The sequence below is a fragment of the Vipera berus genome, assembly GCF_964194415.1.
Source record: "Vipera berus genome assembly, chromosome: Z".
Taxonomy (NCBI): Eukaryota; Metazoa; Chordata; class Lepidosauria; order Squamata; family Viperidae; genus Vipera; species Vipera berus.
The window spans coordinates 121635945-121659826 of record NC_138205.1 but is presented as its reverse complement, the minus strand read 5'-3'; the positions used below and the strand labels follow the sequence as shown (position 1 = coordinate 121659826).

Sequence of the window (23882 nt, the reverse complement as noted above, 5' to 3'; positions counted from 1 at the left end):
GGGCTTATAGTCCAGTAAAATATTATATAGTCTCAGCAGACTTGGCAGGCTCATAAAATTGGCATTCAGAAAGTAAGGGAATAAATCCAAAGGTAGTTTTTCTATCTATCTATCTATCTATCTATCTATCTATCTATCTATCTATCTATCTATCTATCTATCTATCTATCTATCTATCTATCTATCTATCTATCTATCTATGTATATATAAAATACTTGTTAACTATTTAGATTACCTTGCTAGGCCCCAAACATGGGACAAATCTTTATTTCCTGTTTCAGCCTATCTTGAAGGCCATCAAACAGGCAGTAGTCACACCGGTGACAGCTCATATATTTGTGTAAATTACTAACAAAGAATTAAGGGAGACTTTTCAATTTACACAAATATATATATATATATATATATATATATATATATATATATATATATATATATATATATATATATGTGTGTGTGTGTGTGTGTGTGTGTGTGTGTGTGTGTGTGTGTGTGTGTGTGTGTGTGTAAATTACTAACAAAGAATTAGTAATTTACACAAATATATGAGCTGTCCGGTGTGACTACTGCCTGTTCGATGGCCTTCAAGATAGGCTGAATATGTGTTAGTATAAAAAACGGTTTAAAAATTGCAAGGCGTCTTGATTTTCATACTTGATACATTATCCATATGATTTACTAATATCTGATTTTCACTTTCTTTGGCATTCATATACAATATTGGGTAGACTAATGGCTATCATTAGTTTGTTATTTAATTTCCATGTGTATAGCATCTGAACATGCGAAGAAAGATTCTGTCTGAAACATTCCATTACTTTCATTATGAAGTGACTAAATCATCACATAGTAAACAAAAAAAATCTATATCTGAAAATTGTTCAGGTCTGTGATGGGGTAAGTAATAAGAGGGATAATAATCATATTCACAAACTCTATATAAAGTCAGTATAACATAGCTAGTTGCCTGGAGGTGGGGTGGGGAGGAATCTCAGGTTGCTAAGCACCCATCCTGTGATCACGTGCCTGTGGGGCTGGGTTCAGCATGATGTTTTACAGTGGCCAGAGGTGTTTTATGGTCCATAAGTTGAAGACTTACTTAGTAGTAGTATACTAGAACTAATATAGATGCCTGTTGAAACTGGATCACTAAGAATTGGATTAAGTCACCTGAGCTCTACCATGATGTTCACCTTCACAGACAAAACAATTCAATGGGAGGAAAAAGTCTGCAGCAGAGAACTGCTTCCAAATCATTAGCCATCCAGGCCAGTCATGGTAAAATAACAGTTAACTCCAAAGCAAATAAGTAAGCTGGTTTGCAGTTTGCTGATATTTTCCTCTCTCATATTACAGGCATTACTGAAAGCAATCTTTCATCCATATTAGCATGTAAAACAATGTTTCCTAGACAGAAATTCTTTTTCAGGTAGACATTGGCAATTCAACAATAAAGATGATTAACACAAGCCTAAATCACCATTAAAATTGAGCATAATTGAAAATACATGTGTCTTTTTCAACTGGAACATAAATACTGGTAATTTGATAATACATCCATGCAGTGCTTTTTTTGTGAAAGAAAAAGGTGCCGGAACTCACACATGTCATACAACCCGCCTTGCCTACCCTACAAGGTTCCATCCAAAAAAAGGTACCGGAACTCCATTCTGAGTGTTTTATGAGAAAAAAAAGCCCTGCATCCATGTATTGGTGACTGCCTTCTTTCAAGATATTTTTTGAACTTCTTGGTTTAGTCCAGAGTCCTAGTATTTCTCTGAGGGTCTCCCATTCAATTATTAACCACACCTGACTCTGCTTAGCTTCCAAATAAGTGTTATAAATTATAGGATTATCATGAAGTCAAGTGCTATCATTTACCGGAGTTCATAAAATATTAAGGTTGACAATATTTTAAAAAGTTTTTAAATGCTAACACTCTTATAGAAACCATCAAAAACCTCAGCATATAATTTTATGGACTAATTTTGATTGAATGGCAAATAGAAGCATGGGAAAACACCTTCCAAAGAGGGCGAACCTCAGGGTAAGATAGCATCTTTGTTTCCCAAAGAGGAAGAATACTGCTAACTACCCATAACAGCAATCACCAAGGGCAGAAATATACATGCCAAATGATTCAAAATTCTTAAACACACACTATAATGTATAGTTGAATATGCAGAAATCAACACCTTATCTAACAACCAGAATTTTCCCAGGTATTGAGGTCAGGCTGATAGGTCTGTAATTTCCTGGATCTATTTTTCCCCTTTTTTGAAGATGGGAAGTACCGTGTTTCCCTGAAAGTAAAACGTACCCCGAAAATAAGCCCTAGCTTGATTTTTGGGGTGGGCCTAATATAAGCCCTACCCCAAAAATAACCCTATTTTTGGGTTGAGGTGCACACTTAGAAATTGAGCTAGGATGGGAGTCGGAGCTTTCCATTGCAGCCAGGCCTCCCATGGATCAACACTTGCCTCGCTGTCCCACTTCTTCTAAGACCAAAGGAGCAGCTTCATTCTGCAACTGAGAATGGAGCTCCGGCCTGCCTTTCACAGTCAGAGGCCTTTCCAGAAGGCCTCTACAGCCGAGAATGGAGCTATGAATTCAAAGAAGTGCTGGGTGAGCAGGGCTGTCAGTGCTGCTGCTGCGAGGTGAGTGGAAAAGACAAGCACCACCAGCCCTGAAAATAAGATCTGGTGCCTCTTTTGGAGGTTAAAAAAAAAAAAGACCGGATCTTATTTTTGGGGAAACAGGGTACATCAGCTCTTTTCCAGACTTTTGTAGTTCTCTGTGCTCCAGGATCTTTGAAAGATATAGTTCAATGGTTCTGAGATCATGTCTGCCAGTTCCTTCAGAACCTTAGGGTATAATCCATCTGGTCCTGGTGATCTGAATTCATCTAGGGTGGACAGGTGCTCACCTATCATTTTCTTGCCTATTTTAATTTGTGTTTCTAATCTGTTTTTTACGGTGGTGTTTCGATAGGTTGGGTTGTTTCTTCCCTTCATGTAAAGATGGATACAAAAAATAAGTACTTCTGCTTTCTCCCTGTTGCCTGTCACTTTCTTGCCACTTTCCATCACTAATGGACCAATCGTTTCCTTGACCTTTTTCTTGTTTTTTACATGTTGAAAGAAGCTTTTTTTGTTATTTTTGAATTTTGTCGCTTGCCTTAGTTCATTTTGAGCCTTTGCTTTCCTCACTTCATCTTTTTTTTGTAAAAAAAAAGGTGCTGGAACTCACACACGTCATAAAACCCACCTTGCCTACCCTGCAAGGTTCCATCCAAAAAATGTACTGGAACTCCGTTCTGGGCGTTTTATGATAAAAAAAAAGCCCTGGATTAATCTATGGTTTTCCAGATGTTCTTGAATGACATAGGCAGCTCTGGTTGGCATGTCCAATTGCAAGCAATATAGTTGTAGTTCAGTAACATAGGGAAGGCCACAGGTTGTCTGGATATTGTTAGCATTTGCTGATTTTTACTGGCAAAGCACCAGGAATCTCATGAAAGCAATTAACCCTGGAGGGTTATCAAGAATGACATTAGTTTCTTCAAATTTCATACTGCATATAGCTTTGGTGATACTGATAGCTCTTTTATCATTCTGACTAATATCTACTGTATAAAGGGTATTGACATCTTTTCCTGTGATGAAACTATAAAACAACCAAATTTTGTTCCAGCAGTTCTAGTGTGCTTTAAAAGATTCAATACTGTGAAGATGAGTAATTTTAAAATATATTTCATGTGATGAAAGAATTTGCTTTTTGGTAAACAATGACGTTTCTTTGTTAGTTCTTGCAACTACCTCTTTATCAATCCACAATCTCTAAAATTGCTCACTGAGACAAGGAAGTCCATCCAAGATCATGAAATGGGGAGTCAGTAAAGCCAGAAATTCAATAAAGATTGATAATTCAGGCTGATTTTGAGTTGCAAATGTCAAATTTAAATACAGATGCATACTATTTTATGAAGAATCCAATTATTCTTTTTCCTTTGCAACCAGTTAATACAGGAAAAGAATCCTGTGTATGAAAGCCAACTAAATTGTACACAGAATCCTGTGCATAAAAACCAAGCTACAATTACATAGATATTTCCCCCGAAAAACATTTCAAACAATTATGCTATTATCATAAACGACCCTTTTATATTTCATTAATTAAATAATGGAGTTATTTTGTAAACCAATATTATATCACTTTAAGAATCAGAAGACTATCCTGAGATAGGTTTGATGCTCATGTGGATCTCATGGAACAGCTATAAAAATCTCTTTCCTCTCCCAATCTTTAGCTGCTGCTTCAAAATTGACAGCACAAAATTTTTATTGCTAGTTTTTGTAATTCAGCCCATAAACTGTTTTTTGCATGCAAATTTTCCCCCTAGAACCTTTACATATTCATCTCTCTGGATTGTGAACCATTGGTTACTGCTTCATTGGTTCAGAGTGATTGCCCTCACAACCTACTGACAGCACATAATTATTCCAAAGCATTTTTAAGATTCTAAATATATTACCCGTCTGTCATCAATTAATAGGCTTATCTAAATACAATTCCAAAATTTCTGCTATTAAATGCTTCCTTCCCTCAGTATTAAAGAAATTAACTTAATATTTTTCCTGAAGCTCTCTACTATGGTATTCCCTACATACTTAAATGTAAAATAGCAATTTTTAAAAAAAAACCAACATTAAATTATGGCAAAAGATAGTGAACTGATCACAACTCTATTTAATATTAAATAGAGATAAAAGATAAACTTTTCTCCCTCTATTTTATTTATCTGTAATAATGTTTGAGATTTCTAGGCTTATATGAGCATGTGTGCATTTTAAATTACCCTTCTAGTAGTTATGTCTAATCTTGCTAAGAAAAAGATAAAATATTTAAGTAAAGTTCAGGTATGTAGTGACATCCAGAAAGCTAATCTTTTCAATTGTATTTTGCATGCTTGAGAATTCTAAACTTGTAAGGCAAACTGGGCCATAATGCATATTTCAAACATTTCCTCTGCTTTATCTATTCATGCTAATGTGAAATATGTGTCAACCTGAAAAGCTATGTGACATGGAGAGTTCATTTAAAAATGCATTTTAAAATATCTTACATATCATACATATTTCTTTTAAATACATGCTTACCATTTACAATCAATATTTAACTTCATTGTTTGCATCTGAATATGGTTTAAGGGTTACATAAATTGACAGAAAAAAATTGCATCAGCCATTATAATGAAAATGTGCTGGAACTGATTACCTCATATCTAGTTGACAATTTGTCAGTTCACTCATATTCACACACTCACCTTCGCAAACCTATAGGATTTTTTAAATGCAAAATAAAAGGGCGTATTTCAATTTTTTAAAAAAATGAAGACATATTCAATATTTCCATGATCATGCACCATTATTAAATATGAAAGCAAGGCCTCAACTACTTCGGTTGATCTTACTTCTCCAAACCCATTATGGTGCTTGGTTCTAATGAGCTATAGAAATCTTCAGATTCTTTTCTGTAATTAGGTCTCTGCAACATCTCACTCATAGCTTTTAAACTCTGTATCTTCTTTGAAACAATACAGTTATGCCAGATAAAATATGGCAAAATGGTAAGGTCTCAGGAGGTACTTGTCAATAAAAAATAAATTGGATCTTTAAAGTAAAAAATATATATCTATAATCACTTTTTAGTAGAAGCTTGAAAAATGCCTCTACTTTTTTCACATGTAGATTAGTAGGATTTCAGTCACAATATTGCTAATTCAGATTCCCTAATTAAGCTTAAATTTGGGGGATAAGAAATGTTTAACACTACATATTCCAATGTGACTGGATTAGAAAAAGAATTATAATTAAAATTGTTAGAATATATACCATATTATTTATATCAAGCATAAGAGAAATGATGGAAATGAATTTTATAATTATAATCTTAACAAAATCTGGAATTTTAATAGTGAAATTTTATAAATGTGTATTTAAAATTAAATTCAATTAAATTCTTTGAGACTTTTTTTTGAACAAAAAAGATTTTTGGTAAAAGTAAAAGCTTTCCTCAAATTATGACCTCTTAAACATGCGGGAACCAGACTATAAGAAATAATTTTCTGAAGAAAAATTATACCAGAATTCAATATTTAAAATGCCAGTGTTTTTTTATAGCAGACATATACATTTTAAATTATATTTAAAAGAAATACTATTTCATAAAACATTTTTAAAAATCACTAATAAGTCCAAGAATTTTGATTGTTTTCCTAATTTTCAGTAACTGAACCTAACTGTTCTCTATTTAATTTTGATTTTGAAATGCACTATTATCTCCTGTTAAGAAAACTGAGAAGGGAACAGGAACTCACATTATTCTAACTTTTTTCTCTCAAAAGATCTAACAAAACAAACCTAAAGACTTTAATCCTTAACCCCCTCCCCCCGTTTTTTTTGTAAAAAACATGTTCAGAGATGCTGGCAATGCAGCTAGGCTTAAACCCAGAGTGCACTTGCATTTTTTAAATTGTTGTTTAACATTGAAGAACTAGAGCTGGTGCACCACAGAAAACCCATGGTAATGGCATTCTTTGGTACTTGTGTAATTCATTCTTTTAAGAAAAGGAAATGGAAAGAAAGATTGGACTTCAGGTCTTTGATCATTTGAACAACACTAGATCCTTAACCTGGGCCTCAAACTTCTCAGGCCAGACAAAGGATGACTAGGCCTCACAGACTGGGCCTAGATTCCTGGCCGAACAAAACCTTTGGTTGCCTCACAGTGTGACAGCCTGGGAAAGGCCCACCTCAGCAGGATGGGAGATGCCTGCTTTGCCCTTTGATCTTTCATTTAAACTGCCCATAGCCCAGGTCAGGGATTTTAGAGTGCACACCCCCAATGGCAAGAGGGGAGCAGGTCAAGAACAGTCTAAAAAATCTTCCACTCTTTTCTTTGGCCAGTTTCACATGACTTACCTTGCATTGTACGGCATTAAATCCACACTTAAAATGGAATGTGACATTACATGGTACAATGGAGTCAATAAATGGCATTCTTCAGAGCTCTTGCAACAAAATCAATCCTCTTAAGTGGGTAAAAGAATGAGGTTAGAAAATGTTTCTTGTTTACTATTCTATGCAAGAAACTGTATACGTTTTCCAATCTCATTCTCATTACTCTCTTTGTACTCTTTTATTGCTGAAGACTCAAATGGGCTTTACAAATGTTTAACATAAATGTCCCATCTTTTATTCCCCCCTCCCATACATTGTTTTATTTAAACTGAACGCAATACCACTTGAAATTCAAAAGTTCCAAACATCTAAAATACCCTTTTTCACAATGAATGTATAATTTAATGTATGCAAAACATGGGTACACAATTAGTTTATTTTTTATTTACCTATTAATTCTTTGGCTTGCTTATGAGCATGTGGAAAAGAAACATTAGCTACTATGTACAGCAAGGTGATAATACTCCAACCAAAAACGAGGTCAACAACCATCCTTCAATACTAAAAAGATGAATGTAGAACTATAATATCTGATTATACCTATAAACTTGATCCAGTGGACAAACTGAGAATTAAATCAAGCAAAACTGGAAACAAACTGAGATCACAATAAATGTTCTATGTGCAGAGTTAAATGTGGTTGGCAGACATTTGGTAAGCTAAGTGTAATTTTCAAGAACAATCTCCCCCTATGCCTGAAAAATTTTCAACCAGTGTGTGCTACCTGCTCTAACATATGCCAGCGAAACATGTACATTAACCTTGCAATTGATAAAAAGAAAAAGCTACGAGTGGCGCAAAGAGCCATGGTATGATACATGCTCAGCATTACAAAGGCAAGATAGAAAGACTTGGACATGGATTAGACAATAAACAAAGGTATACAATGTAATGAAAAGAATAAAACAATTGAAATGAAAATGGGCTGGTCATATAGCAAGAAGAACTGATGGCAGATGGATAAGGCAGTCATGGAATTTATTTATTTATTTATTTATTTATTTATTTATTTATTTATTTATTTATTTATTTATTTATTTATTTATTTATTATTGGGACTTATATGCCGCCCTATCTCCCGGAGGACTCAGGGCGGCTAACAACAGTAACATATAATAAATACAGAAGTGGATTCCACTTGATAAAAATGTCCACAAAAAGACCTAAAACAAGATGGAGTGACGATATCTGCCAGTATCGCGGGCCCAACTGGCAAGAGAAAACTCAAAACTGTACTGCTTAGAAACATGCAGAAGAGACCTTCATCCTACAGTGAATAGGATGATGTAGAGAGTATGAGGGTCGAGGAGTAGTGTTTCTCAATACTTATTAAAATGTGCCTAATGAACATATTCTATTGATCATTTGGGTAAAAAGCTGGTTTATTCCTACATTTCACATTGCAGATAATTTTGTATCCCAATTCATCCTACATAACAACAACAACAACAACATCAGGACAAAAGCACTATAGAAAATTAAAATGCCTTATGTATCATTGAATTAACCTTTTGAGTGTCTGCAGTTCATGCATTTTTTCATTACATTATGTAGTTATTAATAACTATGGCTTTATTAATATTATATGCCAGTTTCAAGATAAAAATAGATTTAACAGTTCCGTGTGGCTAGCTAAGGAGTTAAGGAGATGGGGGCATATTCATACATGATAGAATTGATATAATCCTGTACCTAGTAGCATAGCTTGAGCTATTGTAGGTCTTTTAATCATCCTCTAAGACCTTCCAACATTAATATTATTCACCAAGTAGTCATTGGTAACTGATTCAGGGAAAATAATGACATTATATATTCTGTATATACCTAAAATATATAGAGAAAACATATTCACAGTATGAATCAGTATATTACTCAGATGCCATTACACAGACATAATGAAAAAGTAAATAGTTTCATAATAAAGATATCTTTATCCAGGACCAGTTTAAGGGAGTCAGGTGCATTTACAGCTGCATTCAGTGCTGGAAAAGTAGGAATTTCAGTACTAATCTGAAGTAGTCTATGTGTGAGAGAGGACACAAAGAGTAATGGCTGTCAGTGTGCATTGATCTACATCTATAGAGTAGATCAGAGGTCCCCAACCTTTGTAGGTTGGCGGCCCGGAGGGAAAGGAAAGGGGAGGCATGGGGCTGCGTGCGCACACGTGATGCAAACAGGTGTGGCATGAGTGCCCGTGCAATGCTGGGGTGGGGTTAGTGCCTCTGTGAAGCTGGGTGCAGGGCTAGCGCCCACGCAATGCTCAGGGCAGGGCTAGTGCCTGCGTGATACTTGGGGCAGTTCTACTGAGAGTGGAGGAGTGCATGCACACATGTGCACACTGGCCAGCCATTCACATGGCCTGGTAGGAAAGAGGCCACAGCTTGGTAGTGGGCTGCGGCCCAGGTTGGGGACCCCTGGAGTAGATGTCTGCCTTGAGCCACTGGTTTTTGGGTAAGAGATTTATTAATTAACTAATGCAGCTCCATGTTAGACAGTTCATAGATTGATTTTTTTTTTGAGGTTCCATTGGTTCATGGAGCTCTGTGTTGGCCAACAAAAAGATTGGGCTGAGGGGATTTTATTTTCCTGGGAAATCTGATTATCTCTTGAAACTAATCCAGCTCTATTAGCTGCCCTACTGATAAATCTGCAATTCGGTCAATGTCTTAAATAGGATTTTAGTGTATGGTGGTTTTTATGATTCTGTATCTGACATGTTTTTCTATATACTTATTTTTAGTTCAGAAATTCCTTGTGGAGTATATAGTTTACCACCTAATTTCAAAGGAATTCATCCAAAAAAATTGTGATACATGCTTTTGAGCATGGCAAGCTTGGACTGGACATACAAATTTCTTAAATTGATCGTGATGCAATATACTGTATATGCAATATAGCACTATCAATGTGCGAAGTATTTTACAAGAACAAGAACAAAGATCTTGTTCTGAAAAGCTAACTCTAAAATTTCCACAAAGAGGGAAAATGGAGGCAGAGAATTTTTCCCTTCCTTTTAAGTGCATGCATTTAGGGTCAAATGATGCCACCCTAAATATATCATTAACAACCATTTGATAAATGTGTTTCGGAATTTAATAGTAGGTTCACATAAACATACAAATTTTGACAAGACTTCAGTGTTGCCATCCCAATAAAAAACAAATGATCCTTGACTCCATTGCTATTATTCTTGGAAGAAAAGCATCCATTGATTCCATATGAACTACAGATTTAGGCAAGATGAAAGGATATAAAAAATATAGACATGGATGTCTATCATGAAGAAAATAGAAAAGCAACATTTATCTTCTAAAGTTTCTAGATGTTTGCTTTCATATTACTGAATTCCTCTCATATAAATTTATCAGAAAGAAAGCAGATATCCTGTCAACAATGCAAATCAAAACAGTACTGATATTTCTTTATCTGAGGGTGACATACAGAGTTGTCATTCATCAACATGATATAATTAAATATGTGGCCATAAAACAGAAACTCAGGCATGTTATTTTGGCAACACAGTTGCCTTTCCTTTTACTATGTGATATAGTCCTTAAAAGTTGGTCTCCTGCACTTGCTATTGATTTTTAAAAGTCTACACAGATATTATTAATATAATGGTTAATATCAGTAATTAATAATTCAATACTACTTAGAGGAAGGCGACAACGCTAAAAAGGTTTGCTTTGCAGAAAAATGGATTTGGAGAAATCTGAAGGGACAGAAAGAAATAATACAGTTGTCTGGACATGCATAAGACCAGAAGTGGGAAAAGGTGGAGTTCCTTAAGAGAGAAGGATAACTTGAGATAATTGTAGAGAGTAGAGCTGGTGAAGCAGTTCCATGATGTGCTAGAATTGCTAGAATTGGCTTAAATATTTTTTCTCCCATTGCTTCTAAGGAAGGGAAATAGCTAAAATCAGAATACCAGGTAAATTGGTGACAAAAGCACAAAATCTTTCTTCCTGCCCTGTTGACAAGATTTAAAAGTCCTGGAGACTAACATTTGAGCTCAATCCAGTAGTCTGTAAGTCTGCTGTAGAAGTTCTGGCATCAAGAGAAAGCAACCAACCTTCAAAAATAACTGTTGATTGTATTTGATCACTATTGTAGTCATTATTGTAAAATTTAATGGCAAAAGCATTTTTAAAAAATTATCTATGGAAACAGTCTAATATGCAGAATAAAGATGAACTGGATTTTGAGCTTATTATGTGTGGCCCTTAAATATTTGAAATTTTAAAAAAGTGAGAATTATGAGATAATTCTCAAATGTTGTGGAGGCTGACAATTTTTTAAAAAAAAAATTGTATAGCCGCCCATCTCATATGAAGTGACTCTGGGTGGCATACAACCATTAAAATAAAATAATAAAAAGTTGTTAAAACAGATAATACAGCCATTTGGTACTGGATAGATTAGATCAGGGGTGTCAAACTCAATTTCATTGAGGGCCGCATCAGCATTGCGGTTGCTCTCAGGGGGCCGGGTGGGTATGGCCAGGGTGGGCGTGGCCTACTGGGTGGGCGTGGCTAGAGCACGTATGGCCTACTGGGTGGGCGTGGCCAGCTCTACATCGTTCGCATCAAGGGTGCCTATGGCGACCCGGGCAGGAGTGGGACAGATCTGAGGGTCTCTGGCAGAAGGAGCGTCTCTGTGCCAGGGCCAAGGCAGTGGGGGCCGTTCCCTCACTGTTTCCAGGATGGCTTCGCGGGCCACATGAAACCACTTCGTGGGCCAGATCCGGCCCCCGGGCCTTGTGTTTGACATATCTGGATTAGATTAACATAATGCTAGAACTCTCTTAAAATATCTTCAGTTCCCTGGGACCCCCAATCCTGATGACAAAGCCATATTTTCAGGCACTTTTGGAACATTAAAAGGGATTAGATAACCTGTGACTTGCTGGGTCATTCTTCCGTCTGCATATAATACGGGTTTGTATCATTTGCCCTCAATTCAGAAGATACTCAAATAAGTCTCTTCCCATGAAACTGCTTGCTATTTTGTTGGAAGTAGGGAAACTATAGAGCCATAACTGAGGAAAAATGGACCTCTGCCCTCCATTCTGGCATATCTCCAAAAACCTGTTCCCTCACCCATCAACTGCTAGTGCCCCCCCCAGCCAGCCCTATTTTGCCAGCAGGCATCTGAATTGCTCTTTTGTTCTTCCACCACAATGCATCGTTGCATTCTGCACCAGCCAATGCTTCTGGATACTCTTTAATAGAGTGAAATTAATTTCATTTGGTTTCATTTATATTAAATTGAAACTAAATATAATTTATTTAATTTCTGTCTGGTCATATATATTAATACCGATAGTCCTCAATTTATAACAGTTTATTTAGTGACCATTCAAAGTTACAATAGCATTGAAAATACTGATTTATGACCATTTTTCAGTTATGATGGTTGCAGCATCCCCATGATTATATGATCAAAATTCAGACACTTGGCAATTGACTCATATTTATGAGGGTTGCAAAGTTCTGAGGTCATGTAATCACCTTTTGCAATCCTCTATCAAGCAAAGTCAATGGGGAAGCCAGATTCACTTAACAATCGTGTTACTAATTTAACAACTGCACCGATTCACTTAACAACTGTGGCAAGAAAGGTAATAAAAAACTCACTTAACAAATGTTTCACTTAGCAACATAAATTTTGAGCTCAACTGTGGCTGTAACTCAAGGACTACCAGTAACACAGTTGTTAAATAAAAACTGTCTCTTAACAACTGTCTTGCTTAGCAACAGATATGTTGGGCTTAATTGTGATTGTAAATTGACAACTACTTCTATTTTTCTCCTCTCACATTGTAGCATAATTACATACATTTCAAAAGTCCCTGAAGTCTTATCCAAATTTTTTGAAGATTGTGTGTAATCCTGGAGACTTGGTATAGTCACTTCTGATTTATGACATTATAGAAACCTCAGTTAAATAAACCATGGCTTAATACAATGTATGAACATTTGTGTTAGTGAAATTATATTCCACTTTCATTTCCATTTTCTATCCATGACAATTTTGTCCCAAAATAGTCCATAAAGTAATATCATAGATTCAATAATCTAGCCTGCTCAGCATAATATGTCCTATTCATGTTAGTGGCTGTAATCACTCACATCAAAACCAGTTAAATCTGACAATCTTCTGGAAGATAAACCAATTTGGGTGCAATCTGATCCCAAAGGTTTCCAGAGTGCTCACATGAACTGTTATTAAGATATGATTGCCAGATCCCAACAGTCCGTTCCAAACTGAATTCTTTTTATCTTGTCATTTCTTGCCATTTTAAGATCTCTTCCTCTGAAACAACCAGCAACTACTGAAAACTGAGAGGATTTTATCTATAGTACATGCAAATCAAAAAGTCTTCTTTTTTCTATAACATAAAATTTAAGTTACCTTGAACATAAGAAAATTAGTAATAAATAGGTTTGAATATTATCTGGCAGCAAACTTTATGATCTGTAGTCTTACGGGATCAGAATACTAAAAAACAGTTCACTATTTGATTGCAAAGCCTTCAGAATAATCAGAGTCTACTTGACTAGCCAAAGTACCTCCTGCCTGAAACATCTCCTGCCTTCTCTGTTCATAAGCTGATCAAGGCTGCACATAGTTCAGCCAGTTCTTTCTTAGCCAACTTCTCTAGCTGATTTGAGTGCCTTTGAGAAAAAGAAACAAAGCAGAAAAACCACAGAAGCATATGTCCATAAAAAAGCAAGCTTCAAGCCTTTGCATAGAAATCTGTGGCTTGCTGTTGCTAGGAGACAACCACAGCAAATTCTCTAGTGGCCAAAGTGAACGACAGTGTAAATGCTTCCTGGTGGCAATGTTGTGTTCCATAAGACTTTGAAAACTTGGCTTTGCTCTCAGGCCTGGGGGGCAGCCTGATTGCTGAGCCCTTGCCAGTTTTGGGGAAATTTGTATTATTCCATTGTGGGTTTTTTTTTTCCATTTTGGAGTCACTTTGTGGTGTTGTTATTTTTCTTTTTCTTTTCAAGACTGTGAATTTTAATACAGTATGTAAACCATGCAGAAACCTTTTGAGTCTAGCGGCCTCTAAATCTTACAAAATAAATATATACAGTAGATAAGTAAACAAATAAATCTAGACACACCCTCTAGCGGCCAGATGGTATAGCCACATATTGGGGAATTACCGCAAGTTAAATTCAGTCCAAATGATGTGGGTCATTGTTGATAAGTAACATAATGAAATTCCATCACCCAACTTTTAGAGCAGTGAAACCTAAAACATAGACTATGCTGCTCTCCCAGGCCAGGAAAAAACAAGAATTAAAAAAGGACCCAAAACAAGTCTCAAAACAAGCTCAAAACAAGTCTGGAAGAGCCCAAGAAAAGAAGAAAGCCCAAAGGAAGCAGAGAATGCTATAAAGCAGGGCAACTTTCCAAGGCTGAGATCAGCTTTGAACGTCACTGAAAATCTTGGAGCAGTGCTAAAGATCCATATGGAACTTGAACATGCCTGGACAAGAAATGTGAACAATCTGAACATAGAAACAGAAAGAAATACAAGCAGTATGCTACAACCAGTAAAGCAATCCTCAGACATCTCAGTGAGCAGCATCATAGTACACAAACACTATCCCACAAATTCTCAAGGAAATTCCACATTCCCAGGAAGAAAGATTGACAGTTAAATCATCCCTCTCTTCCCATGTCTCAACATCTCCAGCACTTTCTGGGCACATCTGCCACTCTGGGCAGTCCAAATGCTCAAGTAATACTGTATTCATCACTTGGTATCCAAAAGAGAACAGAGATAGTGTCTAATCAACAAATGTGCCGAGTTCAATAAAAGGAAAGTCCCCTTAAAATTGGGAGGAGCACAATCAGCTTCGGAAGCAGTTGAAGCAAAAGCACAGATGGTATGAAAGGCAGCTAAAATGAGCCCAGAAAGGAAGGAAGGTAAGGAGCGCAAAGTACAGTGAGAGCTGAAACGCACTGTTATCCAATGTCGTAAAACTACTCAGAGGAACCCAGTCATTGAAACATGACAGAACAACAACCAGAACCAGAGGGGTTAGAAGGTCCGAGTATTTAGTTAACAATGGAATTGTTTTCACCTATTGGACTAAAGAGTCCATTATGTTTTTGGGCTTTATTAACAACTTCACAATTAACATAAAGTAGCAGTGAATAAACAAGAATGGGGTTTCAAGCTTTTGTGCCTGCTATATTCACTAATTTCTTATTTTGAATATATAAATAATTGCATATACATAACAGGCATGCATTCAGATCTGCAGAAATATGTAATGCAGGAATGGTGTCAGTTTCTCTTCACTTAAGGATTCATGGAAACCTTTTGATTAGAAATACCTAAAGTCGTCTATTAATTTTAGGTACTAAGAACATGTAACTGATGGAATTTTTCAAATTTCAGATTGGGAATGATCTCATGATGTCAGAATAATCATCAAACCAGAAAAGCTATTGAACATAACTATATAGGAGGTGAATGCAGCTGAAGAAATGAACACATACAGACTAGAGAAAATAAAACTAATTATTTATCTTTTTCTTATTTGAAATTACATAGATAATGAAAATACAGCCTATGCTTATTTTTAACCACATGTGTCAAACCATTTATAAGGAAACTTTACAGGAAAAAAAGATTAGTATCAAATTCAGACAAGGACAATTTCCCTCAAAATTTGTCTGAGGCCCTTTTATGAAAAGGACAGAATATTGCAGAACTCTAAAAGGCATCACTTTTTATTCTCACCTTTGGCCATTTTATTGAGAACCATGTCAATTAGGATGTAGGTTCCAGTTCTTCCTGCACCATCACTATAGACAATGAGAAAAAAAATCTAATTCAATGTGCAAAAAATCCTAACAAAATTAGAGTTTATCTTTTTAAGAGGTAAATGTAACTAGGGGACTAAGCTGAGATGGAGAAGCACATCATATAGTTAGGTAATAGTGAGAGAGAAAAAACTTTTTTAAAAAATGAACTATTCATACATATTACTTGATCTGTGTGCATATGAACAGTAAAGCTTTGAATAAAGAATTTATTTCTCTAAAGACAAAAATACACATATTTGGGAATAATGTCATTTTTTTATTTAACACAAATAAGTATAGAAACCTGCCTGCATAATGAAAACCTGTTCAACTTGGCCTGTTAGAAAAAATCAAAAAGAGCAAAATGCATTTTCTCCAAATGATAGCACTCTCTAAATTTCTGAAACTTCCCTGGCTCTGCAAGCTGACCTGCTTCTCCTCCTGCTGTGAAAAACCTTTTGTTATCTAAAGGGCACATTATTTTTCACAGAGAAATTGGATACCAGCCACCTGAGTCTGGAAAAAAGATATGGCTAACTACATTCTTCCTTTCATCTCTACAGAAAAACAATTAAAAAAAGTTGCCATGCACATTCCGTACATTATTTTTAACCTGGTCAGGGAACTACTGCTTAGGAATGACAACAAAAGTGGAAATTTGTCATAGAGCAGTGTAAATATGTCAAGATTTGCAATCTGAATGTAGTTTTCACTGCCTTCAAAAGAGGTCAACTTTTATCTGGAAATGTGATGCTTTCTGAATCTATTGTGTACAAACATCATTAAGATTTCAGCAGTTTTCCTTTTGTGTTTTTCCCCACGTTCTAACCTATGAGGGGCTTTTTGACAATACTTCCATGAAAGAGAATGAGTCCATTTGAAATGATTATTCATTTTAATTTTTCTTAATATATAGAAAGTTTTGAGGCATTGCAGGAAGAAAAAGATATGACAACAATAGTAAAATGTTGCATACAATCTGAGTGAAAGGTAATTTGTTGTTTCAAATTTATTAGCCACAGAATGATGCTTGGGTGTCACTAATCAAGGGGTTCAAATAAATTAAAAATAAGAAATAGAGACATTTTTGTTAATTAAAATAATAGACTTGGTCATAATAATGTACATAAACTTAAAAAAACACATTCCTGCGCCTATAAAAATCACTTATATTATAATGTTAATGAATTTTTGGAAATAATGCAAATCTATTTAGGAATCCATTTTTACAGATTACAAAGTATTTCTTATTGTCATAGAGAATGACAAGTTATTTTACCATACGTTTATTCCTATTTAACATTTTCATAATATAAATCCTGCTTCTTCTACTTCTTCAGGTTTTGTAAAACTGTATGGCAAAACAGTCTCAGAAGATAAGGGAAGTTTGAATTTTCTATAAAACATAATTGTGAATAGATCACAATATACATACACATAGTAATTATACCTTATTACTTCACTATGAGCAAAAATTTAAAGGTTTTTTAAAAATGTGTGTTAAATGCAATTCAGTAACAGATGAAAAGAGCTTTTTTTGTAGTAGTAGTATAATTCTACGCAGCAAGGTTTATATTATGAAAAAGTAAATTCCATTTGACTCAATATGTTTTTTGCCCAGGCAAAAATATGTACAATTATAATATACATTAAATGCATGTGCTACGTCTTCCTAAAAAGAAACAATTTCTGTAATGATTTGGGTGAGATCTGACCATTAGTTTTAGATAATTTAAGAAAAATATTTTCTTAAGAAACCAGTCTATAAAAGAGGATTGTCAAGAATTTCTGCATTTACTCACCCCAGCAGAAAATATGAACTTGTCAGAATTATAAGGCATTTGATTTGATTATTTAATAAATCAATGTACAAAGCTATTGACATGTAAGTTTCATATGCGTTGTTTTAAAAAAATTATACTTGCCTGCAATGCACAACTATTGGACAAGAACGGCCCCTGTAGCACTTGTTTATTTTTCTGCAATAAAACAAACATAGATTTGATAAGTATTAATAATTATCTAAGAACATAACACTTTTCAGAAACAAAAACAAAATTAAGTCATAAAAACATATTTATTAAAATAATAGGATAACAGGTGTAATTCTTAAAATATCCCCGCAAAAGAGTGACTAGAATTAGTAAATGTATTTTATAATGCTTATAGAATTATAATCTAGATTAATTTGTTATCAACTAAATCCTTCATTCCATTTTCACTGCTATATAAATTATTGTAGAGCTTGTTTAGAATTGGTTAGCACAATGTATGAACTCAATCATTATGGATTCTAAACTATATATAAGTTTTAATATTATGTGTGAAATCAGGCTTATTCAACCCATGTGTGGTGCCAACACACAGAATTATAATTTCCTCACAACTTTAAAATATCATGCTATTCCAAATGTTCTGTCTGTATTGTATATTCTTTTGAATTGTTGAACCAAAGACTGCGTGTTCTTACACAGCAATAACAAAATAATAAAAGGGTGCTCTCCTGCATTTTTTACATTAGTAATATAAATGACAACAAATCCTGCTTTGGTTAAAGTTAAATAGTTCACTTTCAGCTCTGAGGCAGTATTAGCAAAGTTCTACTTCAAAAGCTAATACAGTTTCATTGAGAACTTTTGCTTTGAAAGATACATACATTCCTAAATAAATCAATGTTTAAAAGCTACTACCTAAGAAATATACTTCTTAATTCACAGAACAATACATGAAAAAACCCTTAATTTTGCATATATAACTGCTGTATTTATATAGTACATTTTATTTTCTGATCTTTTCAAATATACAATATATTCAGAGACATAAACTTTAAACAACTGGAAACATATTTTATAGGCATAATTCAAAATGTTGTTTTTAACTACAAATTTGTAAATGACTTAGGAACTTTTGATTCTCCTCTTGTAGGTGTACATATACCTATAAACTTATACATGTACATGTATATGTCTAGCAAATAGTACCAGATTTCTTTTTTATAGAAATCTGTTCTGTTTAAAATAAATATATAATTCCTTGTTTCCTAATTTAAGAATAACTCCCCCTGAGTTAAAAAAAATGGAATTAATAAATTTACATCATTTATTCCAGTTCATGAGAAGAACTATTAGCTAGAAAAGATCAGGAAAGAATCAACTCAAACCAGCATTAAAATTCTACTGATTTACAAGTTTACATAAAGAATATAACAAATCAATCACTTTTCTCTAAGTTAAGTATCTTCAGTTAAAGGCAGAGAAGATGCAGTGAGAAGTAGCTGCATTTTGCTGAATAGAAGGAAGAAGAATGCCTTAGAAAAAAATCAGGGCCTGATGTCTAAAATTCATTTTTGATGAGAATGAGGAACATAGAGTTAGATATCAAAATGGAATAAAAATAAAGCTCTGTATAAATTGTGTATAACTGCTTAGGAAAATAATTTAGTGCCAAACTGGAGGTGCTATGTAACACTTAGTTAAAGCAAAGGCAATAGTAATTGATGCGGGCCTTAATGACAAGTATAACATTTCAAACAAAGGCTATATAATTATTCCTGGACTGAGTTCAGGACATGTCAGAACAAAGAAAACAGATTTCCTGAAAACTGATAGGTGAACTTTGGAGTGATTTGGTGGTCCTAATTTAAGATAGTTCACTGCTCATATGAAGAGTTTTTTTTTAATATTGCTGTAAGATTATAGGACAACCCCCTCTATGCCATTTTGGGAAGGAAGTCAACACTTTCCCTGCAATTTAATCTTCTCCTGTTCCCCAGGTCCCAAGCTTTTCTAGGGCAAAAGGGGAGAAATAACAAAAAATAACAAATTTGACAAAGAGTCTGACATTGGCCACAGATGGCAGCACATTGAAATAAACATTCCCTGGTGGAAATGCGCAGACCCACAACCTCCCCCTCAAAGAACACATGCAGACACTTAACAAAGAAAAACCAAATTACCCCTAAAAGAGTCACATCAACAGACTTCCAGTTTTGAGTTGGGGTGGAACGGGACGCAGGAAGGCAGGGCTCTGCCTTCCGCGCCCGATTTCGCCCTGCTGGGGGCCCTAAAAAGGGCACAGTCACCCTAAAGAGGCGATGAAGAAGGAGGGGTGTCTCATTGATCACGGAGAGATAGTGGTCTTTCCGTTCGATCTGAGAAAAGCTCTCCAAATCAGCAGGTGAAAGACTGGCTACATTCCTATGACCAGCCATTAGCTGCTGACAACCGAAGAAGAAAAGCACCAATTAACACATCATAAACAGCATGTTTGGAACGAGGTGAGAATATTGATCCTTTCTTTATTATTTTACAACTGAATTTCCTGGGAAAGGCTCCCAAGAAGCTAAAAACCTCTGAATGTAACAGAAGTGCCGTTTTAATTTCTATGGAGGGACAGAAATACACAATATTGAAGTGGAAGAAATATAAAACTACAGTTTTGAAATTTGAGAACTGATAATTATTAAGATTTTCTCTTTGGGGAAAAAACATTGAGGGAGAAGGAACATGGGGGTTGCTTAAGGAACATAAAGGGGCGGAATTTCCCCTAAAAAATAGCCTACCTAAATTGACCACCTATACTATACCTGTGCATTTGGTTTTTCTTGTCTAAATGTAGAACCTTACTTTTTTCACCATTGAATTTCATTTTGTTAGATAGCACCCAATGTTCAAGTCTGTCAAGATCCCGGAACCTTGGGTGAAAGTGACCACGTCATATTGAAATTCAATATAATGCAAAGACAAGCAATAGAAAATAATCCAATCAATGTCTTAAAGGTCAAAAGAGCTGATTTTAACAAACTCAGAGAGAACCTAGGAAAGATTCCATGGATGAAAATCCTAAAGGGGAAAACAACTCAAGAAGCACGGGAAACTCTGAAAAATATGATCATAAAAGCTCAGTCCAGCACCACTGAAAAAGAAAAATAAGAAATTCAAGAAGAAACCAGCATGGCTGCACAAAGCTCTCTCTGACAAACTGAAAGTCAAAAAGGACAAGTACAAAAAATGGAAAGAGGGACACATAACTAAGGCTGATTATCAGCAGACAGCCAGAACATGCAGAGATGAAGTCAGGAAAGCAAAGAACGAACAAAGACTAGCAACAGAAATCAAGGACAATAAAAAAAAGTTTCTTCCAACAAGCAAAAAGTCAAGGAAACTGTAGGTCCACTAAAGAGAGAAGAAATAATAGGCAGGAAATAATGGGCAGTAGGGAGAAAGCAGAGCTACTTAACTCATTATTTGCATCAATCTTCACACAAAAAGAAATTATAGCCCAACATACCAAAAAAGAAAACCCCACTGCAAAAGACAAATTAGAAACAAAAATTAAAATAAGCAAGAAAATGATAAGAAAGCATCTATCCGACTTTGACGAATATAAATCACCACGACCCGACAGATTACATCCCAGTGTTCTGCAGAAGCTGGCAGATTTTATGTCAGAACCATTGCACCATATCTTTCAAAAATTCTAGAGCACCAGGGAAGTACCTGAGGATTGGAAAAGGGCTGATGTGGTTCCCATCTTCAAGAAAGAGGAAAAAAATGGACCCAGGAAACTACAGACCAATCAGTTACCTGGGAAGATCCTGGAAAAAATCATCAAAAAAAGATCTGCGAACAACTAGAAACAAATGAAGTTATAACTAGCAGACAGCATGAGTTTGTTAAAAACAAATCAGGCCCAACCAATTTTATTTCATTCTTCGATAAAGTGACTAAATTAGTAGACCAGCAAAACGCTGTGGACATAGTATACTTAGATTTCAGTAAGACATTTGACAAAGTAGACCACAACCTGCTGCTTAGTAAGCTAGAAAAAGATGGGACAGACAACATCACCACCAGATGGATCTGTAACTGGCTGACAAACCGTACTCAGTGAGTAGTCCTCAATGGCACTACATCCACATGGAGAGAAGTAAGCAGTAGGGTACCACAAGGCTCCATCTTAGGCCCTGTACTCTTTAATATCTTCATCAATGACTTAGATGAGGGAATAGAAGGGGAACTCATCAAATTTGCAGATGACACTAAACTGGCAGGAATAGCCAACACTTCAGAAGATAAACTCAGGATCCTAAAAGATCTTGACAAACTTGAACAATAGGCCCTATCCAACAAAATGAGTTTCAATGTGGAGAAAAGCAAAGTTTTACATTTAGGCAGGAAAAACCAAAGGTATAAGTAAAGATTAGGCGAGACCTGGCTCAAGAACAGTAACTGTAAGAGGGACCTTGGGGTCCTAGTGGACGATCACTTGACTACGAGCCAGCTGTGTACAGCAGCTGCCAAAAAAGCTAATACAATCCTGGGTTGTATAAACAGAGGCATAGAATCAAGATCATGAGAAGTGTTAGTACCACTTTATAAAACCCTAGTAAGACCACACCTGGAATACTGCAACCAATTTTGGTCACCATACTATAAAAAAGATATTGAAACTTTGGAAAAAGTTCAGAGAAGAGCAACTAAAGGCCTGGAGATTAAAACATATCAAGAACGGCTGCAGAACTTGGGTTGGCTAGTCTAAAGAAAAGAAGAAATAGGAGAGACATGATAGCAGTATTCCAGTATTTGAGGGGCTGCCACAAAGAGGTCATCAAACTATTCTCCAGAGCACCAGAGGGCAGGATAAAAAACAATGGTTGGAAACTGACCAAAGAGAGGCAACCTGGAATTAAGGAGAAATGTCCTAACAGTGAGGACAATTAACCAGTGGAACTGCATGCCTTCAGAAATCGTGGGTGCTCCATTACTGGAGGTTTTTAAGAAGAGATTAGACAGTCACTTGTCTGAAATGGTATAGGTTCTCCTGCTTGAGCAGGGGACTGGACTAGAAGGCCTCCAAGGTCCTTTCCAGCTCTATTCTATTCTATTCTGTTCTGTTCTATTCCCTTCATTATACTAGAACTTCCAGCCATGAAAAGACAAAATGTACTAGTCACCACCTTTAAAGCTCAATATGGCAAAAAGCCAGGCTACCTGTGGGAGCACCTTTCCTTAAGGAGATCTACCTGTCCTGCTAGATAAGGTGGACACATTTCTGGTTCCCTTCCCCAAATATTGTCATCTAGTGGGAGTCAGGAAACATGCCTTTCCTGTGACAGCCCCTGCCCTATGGAATATTCTGCTCCTGGAAGTTTGGCAGGTCTTTGCCTTCCTTGCCTTCTGTAAATCCCCTGGCTTTCTAATCCAAGCATTGGGAAAAGACCAGATAATCATACATCACCATGGATTAGTGCAAATTTTTTGCTTTTATTATTTTATGTTTTAATTTTAGTTTTTAAAATGATTTTATTGGAAGCCAGCCAGGTTGTCTTAAAGATGGGTGGCTATATGTTTTAAACAAATAAAGATAACCTTCCGTTTTGTGACTGATATATCTACCTGCAATGTTAATTAAACAGAAAGCCAGTTGATATGGTAAATAAGTGAGGGGGAAAAGATCAGCAATGCCAAACCCCAGAACACCTCTTTTGGCCATCCATATAATTTCAGTTTCTAACAATTCCTAGGGGATAGTTCTGTCACTGGGAGAAACAAAGGAAGGGTTTTTATATGAATTAATCACCTCAAATTTTGTAATCTAGCTTTGATTACTGTGATTATGTGCTATGCTCTCAAATAAAATTTTGTTTCTGCTTCAAACAATTCTCCCTAAGTGTTCTTTCAAAGACCCAGCCTAGAATGAACCCAGTATTTTCTTCTAATAATTGGCAACCCAGTTAAGGACCTTAGGCTCTCATGGAGGAATGGATCCAACTCAGGTAACTTCACTCAGCTAGCACAAAATCATTTGTCTTAAGGGTCATGCCTGGATTCTGCCCATTTCAACATAGTTAGTAAAGAGAATTTGGGTTTGGGGCCAAATAATTGCTTGAACCAGAGGTTTCAGAGTTGGAAGTATACAATAAATTTTGGGTCTTGTACCGTGTGTGTGTGTGTGTGTGTGTGTGTGTGTGAGAGAGAGAGAGAGAGAGAGAGAGAGAGAGAGAGAGAGAGAGAGAGAGAGAGTGA

At 35.7% G+C, this 23882-nt stretch overlaps 1 protein-coding gene across 1 annotated transcript in view; it reads right to left on the bottom strand.

The window, feature by feature from the left end:
• Window positions 1-23882, bottom strand: part of LOC308679046 (receptor-type tyrosine-protein phosphatase N2-like) — a gene marked incomplete at its 5' end in the record, with an annotated part of 141992 nt that overhangs the window by 11381 nt on the left and 106729 nt on the right. Inside the window, 2 exons of the mRNA XM_081346281.1 lie at window positions 15791-15855; window positions 17781-17834. Of these exons, the coding sequence (XP_081202407.1) occupies window positions 15791-15855; window positions 17781-17834 (119 nt within the window). The remainder of the gene's footprint in view (window positions 1-15790; window positions 15856-17780; window positions 17835-23882) is intronic.